Below are 19,725 nucleotides of genomic sequence, written 5' to 3' on the forward strand. Positions count from 1 at the left end.
ATAACAAATTTTTAAAAATCATCTAATTAAAATATCATCATGATATTTCACTTAGATGTTCTTTGAACATTTTACTCTGAAAAGAAAATATGTCTTTACACTTTAAAGTGAAATTAAATTTTTCCCAGAAAATTTCCCCATAGCCTTAAATTTTTTGATGAAAATCATATGCTGCACTAAATTCTGTAAAACAAAAACTAAGAATGCATCTATTATGAATTAACTATTTTATCTATATTATTTAATATTTAAAGCAAATTTTAACCGGAGAAAATTGTATGTAGCACAATACAGAAAAATTTTGACAGTAACTGAAATATCAGTTATCTCACTGTTTTTCTGATAGTAAACAATTTAGTTTTCATCTTCTTTACCACATTCATTGCATAACTTTTGCATGCATTTCAAACAAACAGGGTCTGGGCAAGATAAACATAAATATGCTGTCTTTCTTTTCTTGCTTGGGGGGGGCACAGACGACATGCTTTCCTTGATTTTAATTTTGCTTCTTTTGTGCACTGCTCCACATCCTTAGACTCAGCTTCTTTTCCTAAAATACGCTTTATCGTCAGGCGCAATTCTCGTTTTATTCTTGGATTTTTCACTCTCGTGTGTAGTAGTGGTTGGACTAATTCTCTCGCTAATTCTTTCAAAAACACCATTCTGGTCATAACAGGGTTTTGGTTATAACCTTGGTGCAAAATGTATGTGTTTACTGTACTCATATCTACTAAACGGTAGAAAAGAGCTATAGGCCAACGCGTTGTTCTCCTACTACAGGAATGGACAGAACATTTTTCATCTAAAGCATCAACACCACCTTTGGTTCTGTTATAAAAACAAATTATTTCAGGTTTCTGTGTTTCCGAGTCTGTTTCTATCGAATGATGCAATGATGACATCAAAACCACTGCTCGCCTTTTCTTTGGAACAAATGAAATCAAGGTTATGTCCTTAGTAAATCCATACAATGTTGAATTCTCTTTTCTTGACTTACATGGAAGAAAATCTTTCGGAATTTCTTTTTTATTTTTTTAAATAGTTCCAACTTATGTCAGTCCATCTTTCAACAACTCTGTGGTAAGTTCTATGGAAGAAAACCAATTGTCTGCTGTTACATTCATGTTCATATTAAAAATTGGTTTGCTCAAACGCAGAACAGCTTGACTTGGTTTGCTGAATTTTTTCCAACTCTCTTCTACGCTAATTCCATCAGAGTCTTTTCCACACTAAAAATATGCATTGTAATCATAATTATTCCGGGCATCAGTCAAACACATAACTTTTAATCCATATTTCACAAGCTTTTGGGGCATATACATTTTAAAGCGACTCTTTCCTCTGAATCCAACAAGCATTTCATCAATGCAGATGCAAGTGCCTAATGTGTACGCTTTCTGGGAGTTATAAATGAATAAATTCATCACTTCAGAAATAAGTGCTGCCGGATCAGATTTCTTTCGTTCTTCCCTATCATCTGGGTTATCAAATCGCAAATTTGAAAGTAAAAATTTAAAACGTTTCATTGACATAACTGCACGAAAAATATTGCGGCTAGTTCCATCCGTGGCAAATAAACATTCGATATCTTCATGATTGGATTTGAAGACTGATGTGTAAATAAGTAAACCCAAAAGAGCTCTCAGTTCATTAACACAGGTGTAGTCAATTTCACCTTTAATTGGACCACATATATTTTTTATTTTTCTTTCAATTATTAGATTTGTCCATTTCACAATTATGTTTAAAAGTTCATCAGTAAAAAGTAGTTGCCATACATTTTTTGGATCTGAATTATCAATTTTTCCATACGGTCTGAGTCCAGGAAGTCTTACGATATTGTGAGCTGGCCTTCTGACTTTTCAATTTGGTTCAACAGATGACCATTTGAACGGATTTTTCCATAGTAGTATTTTACAGAATTAGTTGTTTCTAGATTAGAGAAATCATTGCTGTCTGCAGAAAATTCAGAGTCTGTTGAGTGGGCACTTTCACAGAAATTTTCTTCACAGTCATCTTCTTCACTAAAATCACTTCCATCTTCGTCTAGAATTTTTTTCAATTCTTCTGCATAACACGGATGAGAAGGATAAATGAATCTCCACGGACCTAACGTTAGAGCCATGTGTTCACTACTGCTGAAAATTGTAACACTGAGAGGAAGGTGAGGTTTCACAGACCGCTCTAGAAGAATTTCAACAGATACACTTGCCAAAGCATTCCGATAAGAAGGGGTCAGAAAGAAGGTCACGAAACGTGAAGCTAGGGAAAGAATCCATTCAATTGGACAAAGCATGCAATAAGAATGATGGGAGGAACATGTGGCGCGGTCCGTCAGACCGCACGTCAACTGTTACGGGTTAACGTAGGTTTAACAATAAATATAATATACTTGACAATAAATAATGTTTATATTTAATAATATGTTAATATACACTGGTGTGAAAAAATTAAGGACTAAGTCGAAAAATTAGCATATCAGCTGAACGAAGAGGCAGAGCAGACAGAAAGACCAATCAGGAGATTAAGTAAGGTGATGTACGGTAGCACATGCACAGATATGCAGGTAGACATAATGGGGGAGTGTCTGAGTAGTATAAAGCATGTTGTCGGTGTAAGATCAGCATTTCTGGCAAAGAGATTGCACGCCGTATAGCAGTTAAAATCACACCGAGTTTCTGCCTCAGCGAGAAATGGCGAATAATCAATCTGTTAGACGACATCTGGATGCTTTTACCCGAGGTCGAATCATTGGGAAGTTGGAGGAAGGCCGCAGTGTGACAAGTGTGGCTGCAGAGTTCGGAATTGCTCACAGCATCGTTTCACGACTTTGGAGACAATTTCACAAACTACAGGAAGAGCTATCCGGGGGTTTAGCAGTGGTTGTCCACGAGGAACCATACCCGCAGATGACCGGTATATTGCCTTACAGGCCAGAAGAAACAGGCGGCAGACAGCGGGAGAAATCGCTAGACACACGACACAGGCGACTGGACGACCGATATCGCTTTTTACCGTGGCCAGAAGACTGCACGGTGGTGGTCTGTTTGCACGACGCCCTGTACGGTGTGTACCTCTAACGCCTGCCCATCGAAGAAGGCGTTCTCTGTGGTGCCGGGAACACCGGAATTGGAGAGACAGTGAGTGGGGACGAGTATTCTTTACAGATGAGAGCAGATTCAGTCTGAGTAGCGATTCTCATCGCATACACATCTGGAGTGAGTGGGGAAGCCGCAATTATCCCTCGAACATCATTGAAAGGGACAGGTATGGAAGTGGCAGTGTTCTTGTTTGGGGAGGCATCATGCTTGGTAGTCGTACAGACCTTCACATCTTTGACACAGGTTCAGTCAACGGGACCCGTTATTGTAACGAGATTCTTCTTCCACATGTGCGTCTTTTTAGAGGTGCTATGGGTCCGCAGTTCCTTTTCATGGACGACAATGCACCATGTCATCGCACAGTAGCTGCCAAACAGCTCTTACGGTGAGGATATTGAACGTATGGATTGGCCGGCACGATCTCCGGATCTCAATCCCATCGAGCATGTATGGGATTTTATAGGCAGACGCTTGGCAGCTCGTACCTTACCACCAGTAACGATTTCGGAGCTTCGATTGGCGCTGCAAGACGAATGGACAGCAATGCCTCAACAACTCATTGACACCCTCATTCTCAGCATGGGCAGAAGCTGTGAAACCTGCCTAGCAGTCAGGGGAGATCATATCCCCTATTAAAGACCAGATGTTTCTTGCTGGACACCCATCACAGGGATGTTTCGGCCTTCAGTCGCATTGCGCTCCATGCTACTTTTTCAATAAAGCTTCTTTTTATCCCTCTGATTTCTCTTTTAGTAAGTGTTGCTTACATTACTCATGTCCTTACGTATTGGGGATCTTACAGTATTAAATGTGTTGATTTGGAAAGCTTTTGTACAAAGTTATATTGAAAAAACCATCTCGTCCTTAATTTTTGCACACCAGTGTATACTTGCATTTTAAAAACTTGATATATTTTAAGTATCATTATCAATTCAAATATATGAACTAAATTACTAAATTATGAACCCAAACATACACGAATAAAAACACCTGTTTCATTTGTTGGATCCCACAGAAATTCACATATATGAATATTATTTGGATCATTTGAAACCTCATATACACCATATGACAAAGGAATATCTGTAAATAAACAAAAAAAAAAAAAAAAAAAAAAAAAAAAAATTAAATACTTTTATTTAAATATTATGAATATGATTAGTAATAACATATTTTGCCTGGAAAATGAATTTATCTGATTTTATGCACTTTTCTTTAGTTAAAAATACCCCTCAAAAGGAAATCATACTACCTCAATTCATACCCTTAAAAAAGGAAATACTAAAAATTTGACTTAATTTTGAACAGTATTTTTCAATATTCACTAACTACCCAATTTTAGTATACATTCATAGTATGGCAATTAAGTAATCAGATTGTATTAAAAAAACAAAAATATTTCAGCGTTTACACTGACTCAACTTTCTTTTTTAGTGCAAATATGACAGGTAATTAAAGAGAAGACTTATAGAGGATTGTTTTGGGCATGAGTAGAATGCCACATTACTATTATCTCTTCTGTGTCAGCAAAAACGTTTCTTTGAAAGAATACTTAACTTTCAAAGAAGTGAAAATAATCACAAGCAGACAAATCTGGAGAAAACGTGGGTACACATACTTATTTTGAGGCTCTGCAAAAGCGGTTACTGGCCAATGGAAAAAATGCATTAGCGTGCAATAGAACACATTTGCACTAATGATTTCTGAAAATATAACACAAGTTTAAAAATGGTCTGCTTAATTCTTGGTCATTTAAAGTCTCTTAGCCAAACATTTAAAACTGCAGAATTACTCTGAAATCTCAGCTTGTAAAATACACCTGTCACTTAACACTTGTTTAATCTTTTCTGGGTGAATAACGCACAGAGATAATCGACCTCTAATATTCTCATTAACTTCTAAGAACCCTAAGTGAGTAAAATAATAGCAAATGTAACCGTATATTCCATTTAGATTATGGCTTGGTAGCTTAAAAACTAACACATAACAAAACTCTGCTTTTTTGTGTCTGAGAATATAGCATTATTTTAAATATTTGCAAATCAAATAGTAAATTAGAACCTGGCTGTTAACTTAAGTAGTTCTACCCGTTTCCAAGCAGTTAAATACTGCTAAATGCTGGTAATTTGTCCTGTAGTCCAACCTAGACAAATGAGATGGTTGAATGGCTGGTTTTTGTGATTTCCCCCACATGTAATTTGAATACAAGACACTTTCCCTTAAAAACTCTCCATGAAGGCATTTATCTCCTTAAACCTTATATGCTTTGACATATTTTAATAACAATCAACCTAATTTGTGCATGTTTTCTAAACTAGCAAAATAAAAAAAAACTCGCTGAAAACAAGTGTAGGTATCGAATTGGGAGGTATTCGAGAGATACAGCGCCAATGGTTGAACTGCCAATATTCTTTTTCTAAACTTATATTGTAATTCATTAGTTAAACTCACTTAATTTGTACTTTTTCATGGAGTTGATGGGAAGCGTAGAAGTGCAGGCATTAAAATTTTGATTAATGTAAAATTAGCAACATGGGCACAGAAAAGAACAACATTTAAAATTTAAATTCATTTTTAAAGAAGAATTTTAATAAATTTTAATATAAATGGAACAGGAATAATAATAGCTTAAAAATAAATGCAATAGTAATAAACATTTATTATACGACTAATAAGTAAAATTTTGGTCTAAAAATACATCCTAAATTAAAATTTTAACCACACACTGAAAATATTCTACATACGGAAATACATTTTACGATAAAAAATACGTTTAGTTTTCTTTTTTTTTCCTTCTTAGATTTATTTAATAAAGATCATTCCCTCACTGGCAATTGAATTGAGAATAGCTGTCGATAATTTTTACCTAAAGCTTTGAACTTCTGTAGTTTGACTAATTGCCATAGGATTGCCATAGGATTGAATGCTTATATGCTACTGAAAATATACTGTGCTTTGGAAGGGGAAAAGGTTTTTGATGATAAAATTAGCAGTTTTTCAAACATAAAAAATAGTTCATTTAAGAATATATTACACAGTTAATGCCACCATTTCAGAATAATTTTCATTTGCTGCAGAGAAAAGGAGATACAAATCTTGTATTCTAGTAAATTTTGCCACTGTTAAACAATTCTGTTGTAGAAGACAGCATGATTTTTTTTTTTTTTTTTTTTTTTTAATAATTTTTCTGGTGTATTGTTTGATGTACTCAGACCTGAATATATACAGGATGCACCGTTTTGAAATTTGCGAACAAATCTTGCTAAATATAAAATGAAGTTAAATAAAACAGCAGACAATAAAATGACAAAGGCAATGAAAGAAACAAAAACTTTAAACTTCTGATTAATAGTATTTATAAATGTAAAAAACAGCTTTACATATATTATTAATATATATTTATTACACATTACCAATAAAAATGAAAATAAATTTCATATGAATTATTCTCAGTAAAATTTTATTTAGAAATTTAAGATTAAAAAAAATGTTGCAATCCACTGAAGATTGTAACACAGTGCATAGACCATATTTCATATTATTTTCAGTTATAACAAATATGCCAAATTTCAGAATGAGCCAATATATAAATTCACATATATTTTTGGAAATTCTGAATAAAAAAAACTCTGATTTTATGCACTTTAAGAAGATGGTAAAATTTTTATGGTTCAAAATTTAAAAGACTGTTTAATAATGTAAATTTTAAAAATAAATCAGAAAAAATGAATGAATTTTATTTCAACTGAACCTTAATTTTGAATTATGAAAAAAGAAATCAAGTAAGTTTCATTTAAAAAAGAATATTATTAAATATATGCTAAAATCAATTAACATTGTGAGGTTAAAATTTTGAGTGTTAATTAAAAAAAAAAAAAGTGGCTGCAATTTTTACAAAACTTTGCACTTTGACATAATTTGAGGTGTAAAATCAAAATACAGGAAAAAATTGGCATCCCATTTTAGAAAAAAAAAAAAAAAAAAAAAAAAGATTTTGTGTTAAAACAATCTATACATAACTCTAATATATATCCCACATCATGCTTTTAAGACATGAAACACACAAAGTTGAATTTTGTTGATTAGCCGATTAAAATGGGAGATATAAAACTGTATCCATTTTTTTTGTATCATTCAGTGTGTATCTGTATTTAGGAGTGTATTAAGGAATTTGAGATTAAATTTAAAATAAAAGGTATGATTAAGAAATAAAATTCTATGAAGATTTTGCCCTACAATAAATTTTTCATGCTTATCAAGAAAGCATTTAAGGCATATACTCAGTGTGAAAATGAGTTAGTCCAAGAACTAGCAGAAACTGCAAAGATTATACAACCTTCAAAATCATAATTGTTACAACTGATAACTAAATTTAGTTTTATTTAGATTACTGCACTTTATCATTCTTGCCATCTTAATCAGAAATGGCAGAACCATATGTACATTTAGTTTTATTTAGATTACTGCACTTCATTTATCATTCTTGCCATCTTAATAAGAAATGGCAACACCATATGTACAAAGTTTTTTTTTAAGTGAAAAAGTTTTAATCCAAAGAAAATTTATCAAACTGAAATTGAAAGAATAAGAAATGAAAGTGTGCAAGTTTTTTTCCCTATAAATTTATACTTTCTTTTTAATATTTACTTTAATTATTCAGAATTCTGAAAAAGAAACCTTTTAACACTTTTTATATCATTAAATACTGCAATATTACAATTATTTTTTAAGAGAAAAACAGGGAAAAGTTTTAAGATAAGCAATGCATAATGTTTATGCATTTATGTTTTTTCTGCATTTATGATTTGAAATATGGTCAGAATTGATTCTTACATTTTCCACATAAAACTTTCTCTTCATCATAAAAAGTTTTAACAAGTAATATTTATCAAAGGTATATATCAAGAGGTATATTTATGAAACCTAATCACATGCACTTACAACCTAATAGCTTACAGCACTTAGTGATAAAACCACACAACAACTTGCAGCATACATAAAAATAGTAATATTTGCAGCATCCATAAAAATAATAATATTTGCAACATCCAATTCTTTTATTTTTATACAAATTAGAAGATATCAAATTTCATACACACATACATTAGAAAAGAAAATAACAGAATTAAAACAGTACCAATTTCAAGTATTCTTTCACCAACCCTTTGACTCTGCCACTGAGCAATCTGTTCTTTCTCAGAATACTGCAACCTTCTTTCTTGAAAACCAACACGAATTATACTCTAGAAACATGTCACATTATGTAAAATTTCAGAGTAAAATCTAATTAAAACATTCACAAAATAAACATGCTTTTTCTTATACTCTTAAATATTTATAATATTGCCATTTAGCATTAAAAATACTTCAGAGTCTAAATTTTTTAGAACAGTGTCTATTTAATTCTTTTGTCATGAATGAGCTTAACTTACACATCGAAAGTACGCACTACAAAGCACAAAACTAAGCTCAGTTTCCTAGAATGATTTCTGTCTAGTGGTACATAAATAAGTCTTAATTATTTTTTAGATTCTTACACTAGTCTACACAGATAAACTGATGTCATTCCTGAAAATAATCAAGAGTAAGTCTGTTTGTAATTCAAAACTTTCTGAGTTACACACAAGAGCTACTTCACAAAAACTAGTTGAATTAATATGGGTGGAATTAGTATTTTCTGCATAAATGAGGAAAGTTTTGAATTTTACCAAGCTTTTCTTATTCTACATATTGGCAATAGTTTAACTACTGAAATGTTAGGGCAAAAGTAAAAGCTTGTTAAACTTTTATTAACCAATGAATACAATTTAGAAGAAAAATGAACTTTTGGCAATAATAGAAACTCAAGTTTTGAGATGTTATATATATATATATATATATTAAGTCCATTAAGGGGGGCAAAAAGCCAACATTTAGCAGCCTGAAGTTACAAATGTTATTAATGTTACAAATGTAAAAGTTACAAAATGTTCATCAGCCTTCAAGTTCCTTTAATTTTACAGGTGTTGCATGTATGAAAATACAAACATTTTGTTAATAAGTACAAAGCATGTCTTTCAAGCATTAGTTTCCAAGCCTGTGTAATTCCACCAAAACCAACTATCTTTCATAAAAGCAACTGGGAAAAAAGAAGAAGCATTTCATATTATCACTGCAAAGGAATATTGAAAACAACATGAAAATGATAAGCAGAAAACCATTAAAGCATTACCTAAAATTATCATATTTATTATCATAGAGAAAACATCTTATCTCTGTATATCTATCCAAAGAAAGGTTACAAAATAAATAAACATACTTAAGGAAAATAAGTCAAGTCTAAAAATATGCGAAATTTAGTTTGGTGATAAATTTAAATTCTGTTGAGGGGGGCACATGGGGTTTTTTTTTTTTTCCCCCATTCTGACATTAAGAATTCTTAATAGTCTGCCAAATGTTGTTGATATTTGCTCTCATGCTCCTAAATACAAAGACTTGTTAATTTGTCTCTTGAAATGTATACATTTGAAGTTTACATTAAACTAACATCAAATTTTGAATATATTTACAAGTTAAATAAAATATATAAATAAACAAAATTTCATAGGCACACATAAATGCATTACTGTCTTAATAAAAATTGACTTAAAAGAGATTAAATTAGCTAAATTGCAATCAATACTCATTGTAGCAGGAAAAGGAATTTTCATGGAAAGAGTTTTAGTAGTTTTTGCAATAGGCAGTAAAACCGAAATTCAAGTCTGTATTGTTGTTTCCCTGGATGGCAGCTGAGACTTCGTACAAATAAAAATGATTTTCTAGAGTTTAAATGAAATTTTCACTGAACCATTGTGATGGATTTTATTTTGCTGAATTGTGAAGTATGCAACATCTTTTCTACTTCAAATATGACCATTTTATTTATTGAGTCATATACATGGTGACTGTTAACAACACTATACTATGAAATGTTAACAACACTATACTATGAAAAATATTTATATCTACAGATGTAATCATACACACATACATACACAATCATACATACATATATTTTCAAATTCCTATGTAGTATTTTTCAAGGCCCTTTTTATAGGCTATTGAAACTGCATATTTCTTTTATAATAGCTCTATAAACTGGAGATTTAAAAAATAAAAATAATTAGATATGCAAAATATATAGAACATATATTAGGGAAATCAAAAGCATTCATTTAAGCCCATTCTAAGATCTGTAAAATTCATCTAAATTCGAAACACAGTAATTACAACAACTCACCTTCAACATCTTGCCTCTCATTTCTGTAAGATCACCCAATTTTTTCAACTTTATTTCGTAAGACTGGCCTGCAAAAAGGGATTTATAGTAATTATATACTAATAGTAATAATAAACTTATAAAAATGCCAAGTCTAGCTATATCATCTATCAATAAATAAAAAATGTTGACCACAACTGGAAAAATTAGTTCAGATTTAAAACAGTATCTATAAATCTGCATAAAGAGGTTATCACATCTAGCGACGGTGCCTGTTAAACAGGACTTTTCTGAGAAATGAGATTCTAGTAGCACTGGTTTAAACGGGAGGATTCTTAGAAAAAAGAGCACCGCTGGAAATGAACAGTCCCGTGTAGAGATCAACCAATCAGATGAAAGTGCTGCTTCTGATGAAAGTTCACATGATCCCAATTTGAGTGATAATCGATTACTGTTTAGTGTTCAAGTATCTGTAGTAAGTGAAAATGGTAACCTAGCTACATGGGTTTCCTGAAAATGTGTGGGTTCTGAGAATTGTCCCTTTTGACGTCAGAAACATAATGTGATTGGGACTTAACACAAGAGATGCAATGGTTAATGCATCTATTCTCTTCTGCAGATATTGTTTTGAAAACAATGTTATTTAATTTATTATAAAGCATACAATACACAGTATTCTATATGGTGTTGCTTATTTATTACATTTTCTACATATCATTAACCTATATAATTACTATAAATTAACAGCCAAAATTCTAAGAATAAATAACACATAAACTTTAATGCATGAGAAACAGAAATCCTGAAGTTTAATTTTAATTGAGCCATTTATTATTTGGGTACAATTCATGAATAGGCTCCAAGACTACAGCATTTAGAATTAAGTCGTTTCTTTCTTAAAAACCTCACTTGATAGTTTTATCCTAACCATGCACTTAATTTTTTCAAATGGACATTGTGACTTGATGAGATTTTCCATCTCTAAGTTCAATCCTAGTTGTTTTTTCGTATAAAAAACTCTCTGAAGAAAATCATACTGGGTTTTAAGGTTTCGTTAAGATAATGACAAAGTGCTATTCCACAGGAGAAAACAATCTGGCAGTCTTGAGATCTTTTCCCATAAAGTTAACGCCTTCCCTTCAATTATTGATTTAATATTCATATGATTTAACACTCATATGGGTAGATATCAAAAGCACATCAATCAGAGTTGTCTAAACAGCTCCCGTGATAAGACAAAGGGCTTGGGAATGGAATTTTTCCAAGATATCAGTAACTTGTTTACTTGCCACCACTAAAGGTTCAGAACAGTAAGTAATAAGTGGCAAAATATAGGAATTACAGGTCAGATGAGGGGTTGTTCTGCAGCATTCCCACATAGAGTCAGCAATTCTTTTTATTAAAGTAAGTTTCTTAGTAGCTCTTTCCAATACATTTGTAATATTGATAGGTTACTGTTTAGTGTTCAAGTCTTTGTAGTAAGTGAAAATGGTTTCCTGGAAATGTGCGGGTTCTGAGAATTGTCCCTTTTGACGTCCAGTCCTCTTTCCATGTCAGTTTTAAATATGACACCCAAATAAGTGGATGGTCCGAAGAACAGAGAAGTTTTTGTAAAATAAGTTCAGCTTGATCGGTTGGTGTGTGAGGGAAAAGTTTGATATACAGTTTTTTCTAGATTTACTTCCGTATTATTAATATGATATCAATTGCTTATTTTATTTAGAGCCTGATTTAAAGAAGTTTCAGATTGTAAAATAGCTTTTGTTTTTTTTTTGGGGGGGGGGGGATTTTCAGTCCAGATAACCAAATTGTCTACATAAAGTAGGCATTAGTAATAAGGTCATTTATATAAATGTTAAAAAGTAAACAACCACAGTTTTAAGATTCTTGAAATGTGAGAAGCAGTTTTTGAAGCATACTTTACAGATTCGCTGGCCGAGAAAACTATTGGAACATATTTGAGTGGAAAACAATATTAGATAGCTTTAATGTCATAGGCAGATTTTAGGTTTACAAAAATAGCTGATAGGATGTGTTTTTTTGTCCAATGCATCCTTTACCATCTGGCTAAGGAGATCGACATGCTGGTTAGATGATCTGTACTGTCTAAATCCCGCTTGCTCATTGGCTAAACATCCAAAATTCTCAATAAATAAGAATTATAGTAATATTTAATAAATAATTATATAAATGTTTTTGATAAAGTGATTAAAATAAAGTTAAACAGTTTTATGTGGTAAGTCAAACCACACTTTTGCAATAATTCAGCTTTAGATTTGTCACCTGCACTTGCATGTTTTTAGAGTTGGTGTTACAGTGGCGATGTATCAAAATCAGGTCTTGATCTCATAATTTTTCTTGCTATTGTAACAGTGTAAGTATGACATCTCTAATAACAGCATGTACCATGTAGGACCAAAGGTCAGAGGTTCAATTTCTATGGTCAAAAGGTAAGTCAGGTCTGGTTCTGACACAGCAAGAAATTACCACAGATGTGACTACATGTTTTCTGCAGATCAGTCATGAATTTGCCTAAGAAATCACAGAAGAGAAGCCCAGCTTCCATAAAATCTGTGCAAGATAGATACTAAGAAAATTTCTTTTGAAATTATTAATCATTTGGATTTCAAAATGGAGAAGTACACTGTCTGCAGTTTAGAAATAGGCCCGGACTGTTCAAAGATGCATTAAGAGGTCAGAATTTTTATCGACAGAGATATGTGGGGAATGATGTATAAATGGTTGAACAACCAACAACAGCGAAAACTTGATCTTGGAGGGAATATTCAAACCTATGGATGGTTAAACCAAATGTATTGTAAAGAAAGGGACTGTGCAGGAAAATGGGTACTTAAATAGTATCACAACCATTTCAGCAGAAGTCGAAAAATATTAAGAATGTGCCAAACTCTGGGAACCATGTGCCTAACAAACGTTCATTCAAGCAACATCCACATACTTGTATGCCTTCTTTTTGTTGTGTTCCAAGTCCCAATGGTTTTGATATTCAAATCCTGACATTTTGGACATAAAGTGAATTCTAAAATATGAATTTGTTGTATTTGCCAGCAATAGAAGAAATTGCCATAAAATTTCTGCATGGATACAGACTTTTGCTGCAAAATCTCTAGATGGAAAAATAAGGAGATGCATTTTGTAGAAAGCTGGTATTACTGAGGTTTGTGCGATGCCTTGTCCCAGCAATTTTCTGATTTTTTTAAAGCAAAAACAGATTGCTCTGTACTTGAGGAGTAGAAGAGTGCCTCCCCCAAAAAAATTGCAGAAAGATTTAGTGAAAAATTTAAGCATTTTATTTTCTTAATGTATCACATAAGCCTTATTTAATAATTAAAACATGCAATTTAAATTCCTAAAGTTATGTTTTTTCCCCATATGTTAATAACATCTTCCAACTTTTGATTTACATTGATAGTTTGGGAATATTTAAAAAAATTGCAAAAACCACCAACTTGCATAATATACCGTACCGTAATTTCCGGAAGAAAGGCTGCAACAGCGTAAATGCTGCACTCGAGAAAAATAGCGAGAAAAAAATTTAAATTACACAGAAACACAGCATCAGTGTAAACACCGCAATAGATTAAATTGCGCGTGACATCGTGGGCCGTATAGATGCAAAATCTCAACCTATGTCCTGATATATGACATATCAGTTAAGAAAAATGCATGAAATGAAACCACAACTCAAAAATAAATTAAAGGTAAGAAATGTTGAAAATATATTTATGTTCACGAATATACTTATATTTACCCACTAAAGAAGTCCATATTTGTAATACTCAGACTATATTATAAAAAAAGTTGCAACAACAAAATATTAAATTTGGATTACAAAAGGAAATTTAAAATTTTATTTACAAAAGGAATTACAGCAAACTATACATCATATGAAGAAATCAAAATTTGATTCTTCACTATGTGAATTAAAAAGGTTTAGTAAATCCTGATCTAAGTCCAAGTCTTCCAGATCGTCACATTCATCCTCTTGATTTACAGTCTCTTTATCTAAAGATATAATTTCAGCTTATTTGAACCCTGCTATTATTGACCTTGTTTTTACCGATTTCCATGCCCTTCCTGCTCACTTTGCAACTTCTTCATAAGATGCTCTACGAATTTTACTGCTTTTGGTATATGTGCGCAATCCTTCACTCATCCAACACTCCCACCGCTTTCGGACTTCAGCTTTGAAGGATTTATTACCTGACAATTCTAATGGTTGTAAGATTTTTGACAAACCACCAGGAATTGCTACGATCATAGACAATATTTGACATTTGGTTTTCATTAACTCAAGTAAATGAGCACACATGGAATCCATTATCAATAACCGTTTTGGTTGGAAAAAAGATCCCTTACGACACTGCCGAACTTTTTGTAGCCACTCATGCATGATTGTTTCGCACATCCAGCCGTTTTCGTTTGCACAAATAATTACGTCACTAGGAAAATATCCCTTTGGAATAGTTTTCCGTTTAAAAATTATCATCGGCTTTAGCTTGTCACCGTTTGCGGCACAAGCTAACACACATGTAAATGATGTTCTTTCATGCCCTGTCGTAAGCACAGATACAGTTTTTGCACCAATTTCATCAACAGTTCTGTTTGCAGGAGAGTTGAAAGCTAACGGCGTTTCATCCATATTTATTATCTGTGACTGAAGAAGTTTTTTTTGTCAATAATATCTGTCACATATTTTAGAAAAGATGCCTTTTTATCTTGCCAGTCCATTGGTAATTGTTGCCCGACTGTTGTTCTAGTATGCACAGAAATATTTTTTCTTTTCATAAATGTGCTACACCAGCAAGGCCCTCCTTTGAAATCGTTTATGTTCATTTGCTTTGCTATAAATTTTGCTTGTAAGCGAATTTTTACAGTCGAAATTGCCATTCCTTTTTTTCGTTGTTCCTTTATCCAGTTTGCAAGGTCATCCTCTAGATTCGGCCACCTTACAGTACCACTTCTTTTGGCTCGTTTCTGTTGTGGCATATTTTTAAGTTCTTTTTTTTTTTCAGTTCTCCAACGTCGAATACATCTCTCGTCCACTTCAAACTCTCGAGCTGCTGCTCTATTTTCAATTTGTTCAGCATGTGAAATTACATTAAGCTTAAAACCAGCAGTATAGCTTCTGTGCCGTTTAGGTGCCATTTTCAAAAATTTTCTGCTCCCTTCTTACTTAAAAACTATCCAACAAGTACTTGTACCCAAACTGATGGGATCTGTATCTGACAGAATGCCAAGAAAAATTGATTCATGCTGAAGGGGAAATACGTCAGAGTTCGTTATTGCAAGGCAGGTGGAGTCGTGTCCGCCTTTGAAAAAGATTGCAGAAAAGGCAGGGGTGGGGAGAGGATGGGTCCTGGAAGATTCATCGAATGGCAGAGGAGAAAGACTATTCAAAATGATGAGAATGCTGATTTGAAAGGGGGAAGAATGTTATTATTCTGAGATCCCGTTTAGGGTGAATAAGGCATGTAGGTCCATTTAAGGGAAAGAGTGTAAACAAAATAACGTTCGCAAAAAGCAACTGAGTGGTCTTTTGTGTGGGAACAGCATCAGTCTATGTACAATGACAAGGCCATCCAAACTATGTACAATGAAAAGTTATTCAAACTATGTACAATGGCCATCATAGGAGATATCTTATTTTTAGTGCACCTAAACGCCGCATCCGCAGAAAATTTAAGTTTTAAACATGAAACAGCGCAGCGTTTTTTCCAGAAAAAACGGTAAGTAACTTTTACCTTTTCATCAGTAAAAAATCACCAAATTGCACAAAGGCAATTGTTATATGTTAATATGTGAGTACTGAAAAATGTTATCCCTGTTCAACCCCTATTGTTGCATAAATAAAATGAAATGTAATTTTCAGACTTTCCCTTGTAGCTATTTCTAATGATATTATGAATTGATCAAAAAGCATTACAATAACATTTCCCTTAATTTATAAAAAATATATGATAAACCATTAATGTAATTTGCTTATGGTCACATTTCTACAGAACGTGCATATTTCATCATTATTTATTGAAATTGAAATTTCTTTTCAAGTGAGACATATGTCAATTGCATAAAATGAGAAGGAAAGCTAATTCCTTTTCACACACATTTCAGAAGGAAAAAACCGATTAGCCTCAAAATAATACATGTCTGCTTAAAGAAAAGAAATGCAGTTTCTTAAGCTAAGTTTCTGTAAATTAATTAAAATTCTGTGTCTATAAAAAAATATTGAAATAGAATGAGTAGAATTTTTTTGGTAAACTACAACAGTCACCAGGTATATTAGCAGCTTTAATATTTAAATACAAAATAACCAAAAAAGTTCTCGCCATTTTGGGCAGTCAGAAAGAAAAAGTTATAAAACAAATAAATAGTCACCAACTTAATCCTCAAAGTAATAACCATCGGCATCCAGTGCCTTTTGTCAACAATGGTTAGCTGTGGGATGCCATTGTGGTAAAACTCAGGAGTCTTGGACACAAAGAAATCCGTGAGGGCCTTTTTGAGGTCTGATCGTTGTTGAAGGATTTCCCACAAAGATGGTTATCCAGGGAATGGAAAAGGTTGTAGTCTGTTGGCACGAGGTCTGGGAAGTATTGTGGACGGGATAGTGTCTCTCAGCCCAATCGCTGAATGGTGTTCCTGGCCCCCAAGACACATGCGGCCTCGCATTGTCAATGCGGAGGAGTACAACCTTACAATTGACCAATGCTGGCTTTTTACACATCAGTGCCTGATGTACACATTCCAACTGCTGCAAGTACAGGCCTGCCGTGATGGTTTGGCCCACTGGCAGGAGGTTATAGTGCACCACTTGGTGACTAGTTCACCAGATACAGAGCATGATCTTGAATGGGCGAAGAGAAGTGTGAGGCACAGGGTCCCCTGGTTACAACCAATGTCTGGAATGCCTGGGTGTGTCAAAATGGACTCCCCTTTCATCGCTGGTGAGTACTCGATTAAGACTGTCCGATGCATCGGACAGTGAGTGGGGTACCCTTTTGCTTAGCTTGTATGCCTTTCCTATGTGGTGAAAATGTAGCCTGATGGTTTCACGAGATACCTGGAAGTGTGCAGCAAGCTCACCATATGTTTGGCTACTGTCACTTTCATTGGCTGCTCTCAGGGCCTCATTGTACAGCGCTTGTGGCTGACCGCTGTGTAGTGCATCACTAAAAGACGTATCCTCTGACCTGAACTTCTGGAACCATTGCCTAACGTTCTAGCGTTGACGGCATCATCCCCAAAGGTCTGGCAAATTCGGTGACTTGATTCTGCTGCTGACACACCCACCTTAAAATCATACAGCAAACAACTCCGAATGAGTACCTTTGATGCATCCATTTCAATCAGTCGCTGTGTGAATTATGTTTGAAACACTGATGTAACATGCTTTTATAGTCTTGGTCAATGTCCTGACTCCCATCCTAACCACTTCATCGCCTGGTTTGGTGACTACTTTTATGCTGAAGTTCACTCTTCCAAAGTCATATCAGAAACGGCAAGAACGGTTTTGGTTACCTTGTATTATACAGTAACTAGTCACACATCTTCAACATTATACCTATGACTTTACTCTCTTGAGAGCAAGTGACAACTCCAACTTTGAAAATGTCAATATCCATTAATTAATTTATACAATTATAATGTACATATTTTATGTCCTGTACTTAGAAGTAAAAAAGAATATGAAGCTCATGAACAAGTTATCATGAATATTATCGATGGTTTATCGTCAGGTACTGACTATTATATAAGCACCAAAGTTTTTAATATTTTGCAGACATCTGAGATATATCCACAATCCAATGTAAAGTGTATAAAGGTGGATAGATCGTTTACTATTGCAACAATGGGTTAGTGAATACGTTAACACATTTTATTAATAAACCTGGATAAAATATTCAGAATCTGCATATATCTGCAAAATTACAATTAAAAGTCAATTTTACTTACATTAAAGGTGTAGTCATTATAAAACATACCTTGATTTAAATATGTCATTGTTTCTTCATTAATTTTTGTTGCAATAGATGTAGCTGCTCCTAAAACATACTGAAATCCAGTATTCTTTAAGTTTGGAGATATATCTCTGATCATAAAGGGTGGAGGAGAATCAGATATCGTAAGGATTTGACTTATCATACTTGGACTTAACATAGAAACTGTTGTGAGTGATGGCGAACCAGTTGTTCGAAGATCTGGGACTGAAGAGCTATGTCTGCACCTATAGTTAAAGATGTCATTAAAGATGACGCTAAAATTACAAAAGAATAATTAAAAATTACACAAGAATAATTAAAATATGTAGCAAATGTATTTGTAAACTATTAAACAATTTTAACTGCAATCAAAACCTGTGATTTTTTTTAATTGCATAAGACAGAAAACAAATATGAGACTAGCGGGCAAGACCGCCAGCTGAGCGGGCTGAAGCCCGCTTTTCATTGTTCGTTTTTAAAAGAGTTCGCATATTAAAATTCGCCGTTTTCGAAAGTTGAACCGATCTACCAGTGTCCAGCGATTTTAACTGGTTTATTCCAGTATGCATCCATAAGGTACTGCATACACCTTACACATGCGGAAAGTCACGAAAACACCCATTCAGCCATTCCGTTCCCCGGGATTCGAAAGTTGACCGAACTATCAGTGTTCATCGGATTTACACGGGCTTCGCCCGCTTTATTAACGCATGCATCCAGAACATACTGTATGCACGATACACATGCGTATAATCACGCAAACACCCATGGAGTCAGCCCGTACCCCGGGAATCAAAAGTTGGAACGAACTACCCGTGTTCAGCGGTTTCGCGCGGGCCGAGCCCGCTTTATTTTTTTTATTTATTTTTTTTTTTAGTTTAACAGATCTCGATCATATTATTATCTATTAAACTGTACATCTTTTTAAAATCTATATAATATTTTACTGAAAGAAGTTAAAAAATTTAAGACAAGTGGTTTATTAATATATGGATAACTTCATTTATGACTTAGTAAAAAGGGAACTCTATTTCAGCTTTGATACTCTATGAAATTTTACAAGGACATAAATTATATTATATAAAATAATTTTATGTTAGTGTACATTTGGTACTAATGTATTATCCCATCAACTGTGAAACTGTTGCCAAGAGACCCAATTCAGCTCTGATAATGGATAAGCACGATGTCACAACACATTGCTATATGCACTTTTGTTTGCACACAACGCTAATTGATTCTCAATGAACCAACTTTTGTTTTTATGAAAAAGGATATAAATGTGGGATGCCTTCCATCCCCATTGAAAGATGGCATTATCACATTCTTGCTAAGACCACAGCCATTGGGAATACAGTCAGTCGCCTCCGAGGAGAGAAAGAGG

The 19,725-nt window shown here is 33.5% G+C and overlaps 1 protein-coding gene across 5 annotated transcripts in view; it reads right to left on the reverse strand.

Annotated features, from left to right (window-relative positions):
* Positions 1-19,725, reverse strand: part of LOC118202657 (transcription factor CP2-like protein 1) — an 82,184-nt gene that overhangs the window by 39,870 nt on the left and 22,589 nt on the right. For 4 of the 5 annotated variants that reach the window (XM_085816037.1, XM_085816036.1, XM_085816035.1 and 1 more), the window contains 4 exons: positions 18,345-18,616; positions 10,360-10,427; positions 8,239-8,344; positions 4,078-4,184 (listed from right to left, as the gene is read on the reverse strand). In XM_085816037.1, coding sequence (XP_085672163.1) covers positions 4,078-4,184; positions 8,239-8,344; positions 10,360-10,427; positions 18,345-18,616 — 553 coding nt within the window. The remainder of the gene's footprint in view (positions 1-4,077; positions 4,185-8,238; positions 8,345-10,359; positions 10,428-18,344; positions 18,617-19,725) is intronic. The other variant, XM_085816039.1, reaches the window with a different exon arrangement.

Source organism: Stegodyphus dumicola, chromosome 4 (assembly GCF_044657685.1).
Source record: "Stegodyphus dumicola isolate Sdum_Otavi_A_Nest chromosome 4, ASM4465768v1".
NCBI classification, from domain to species: domain Eukaryota; kingdom Metazoa; phylum Arthropoda; class Arachnida; order Araneae; family Eresidae; genus Stegodyphus; species Stegodyphus dumicola.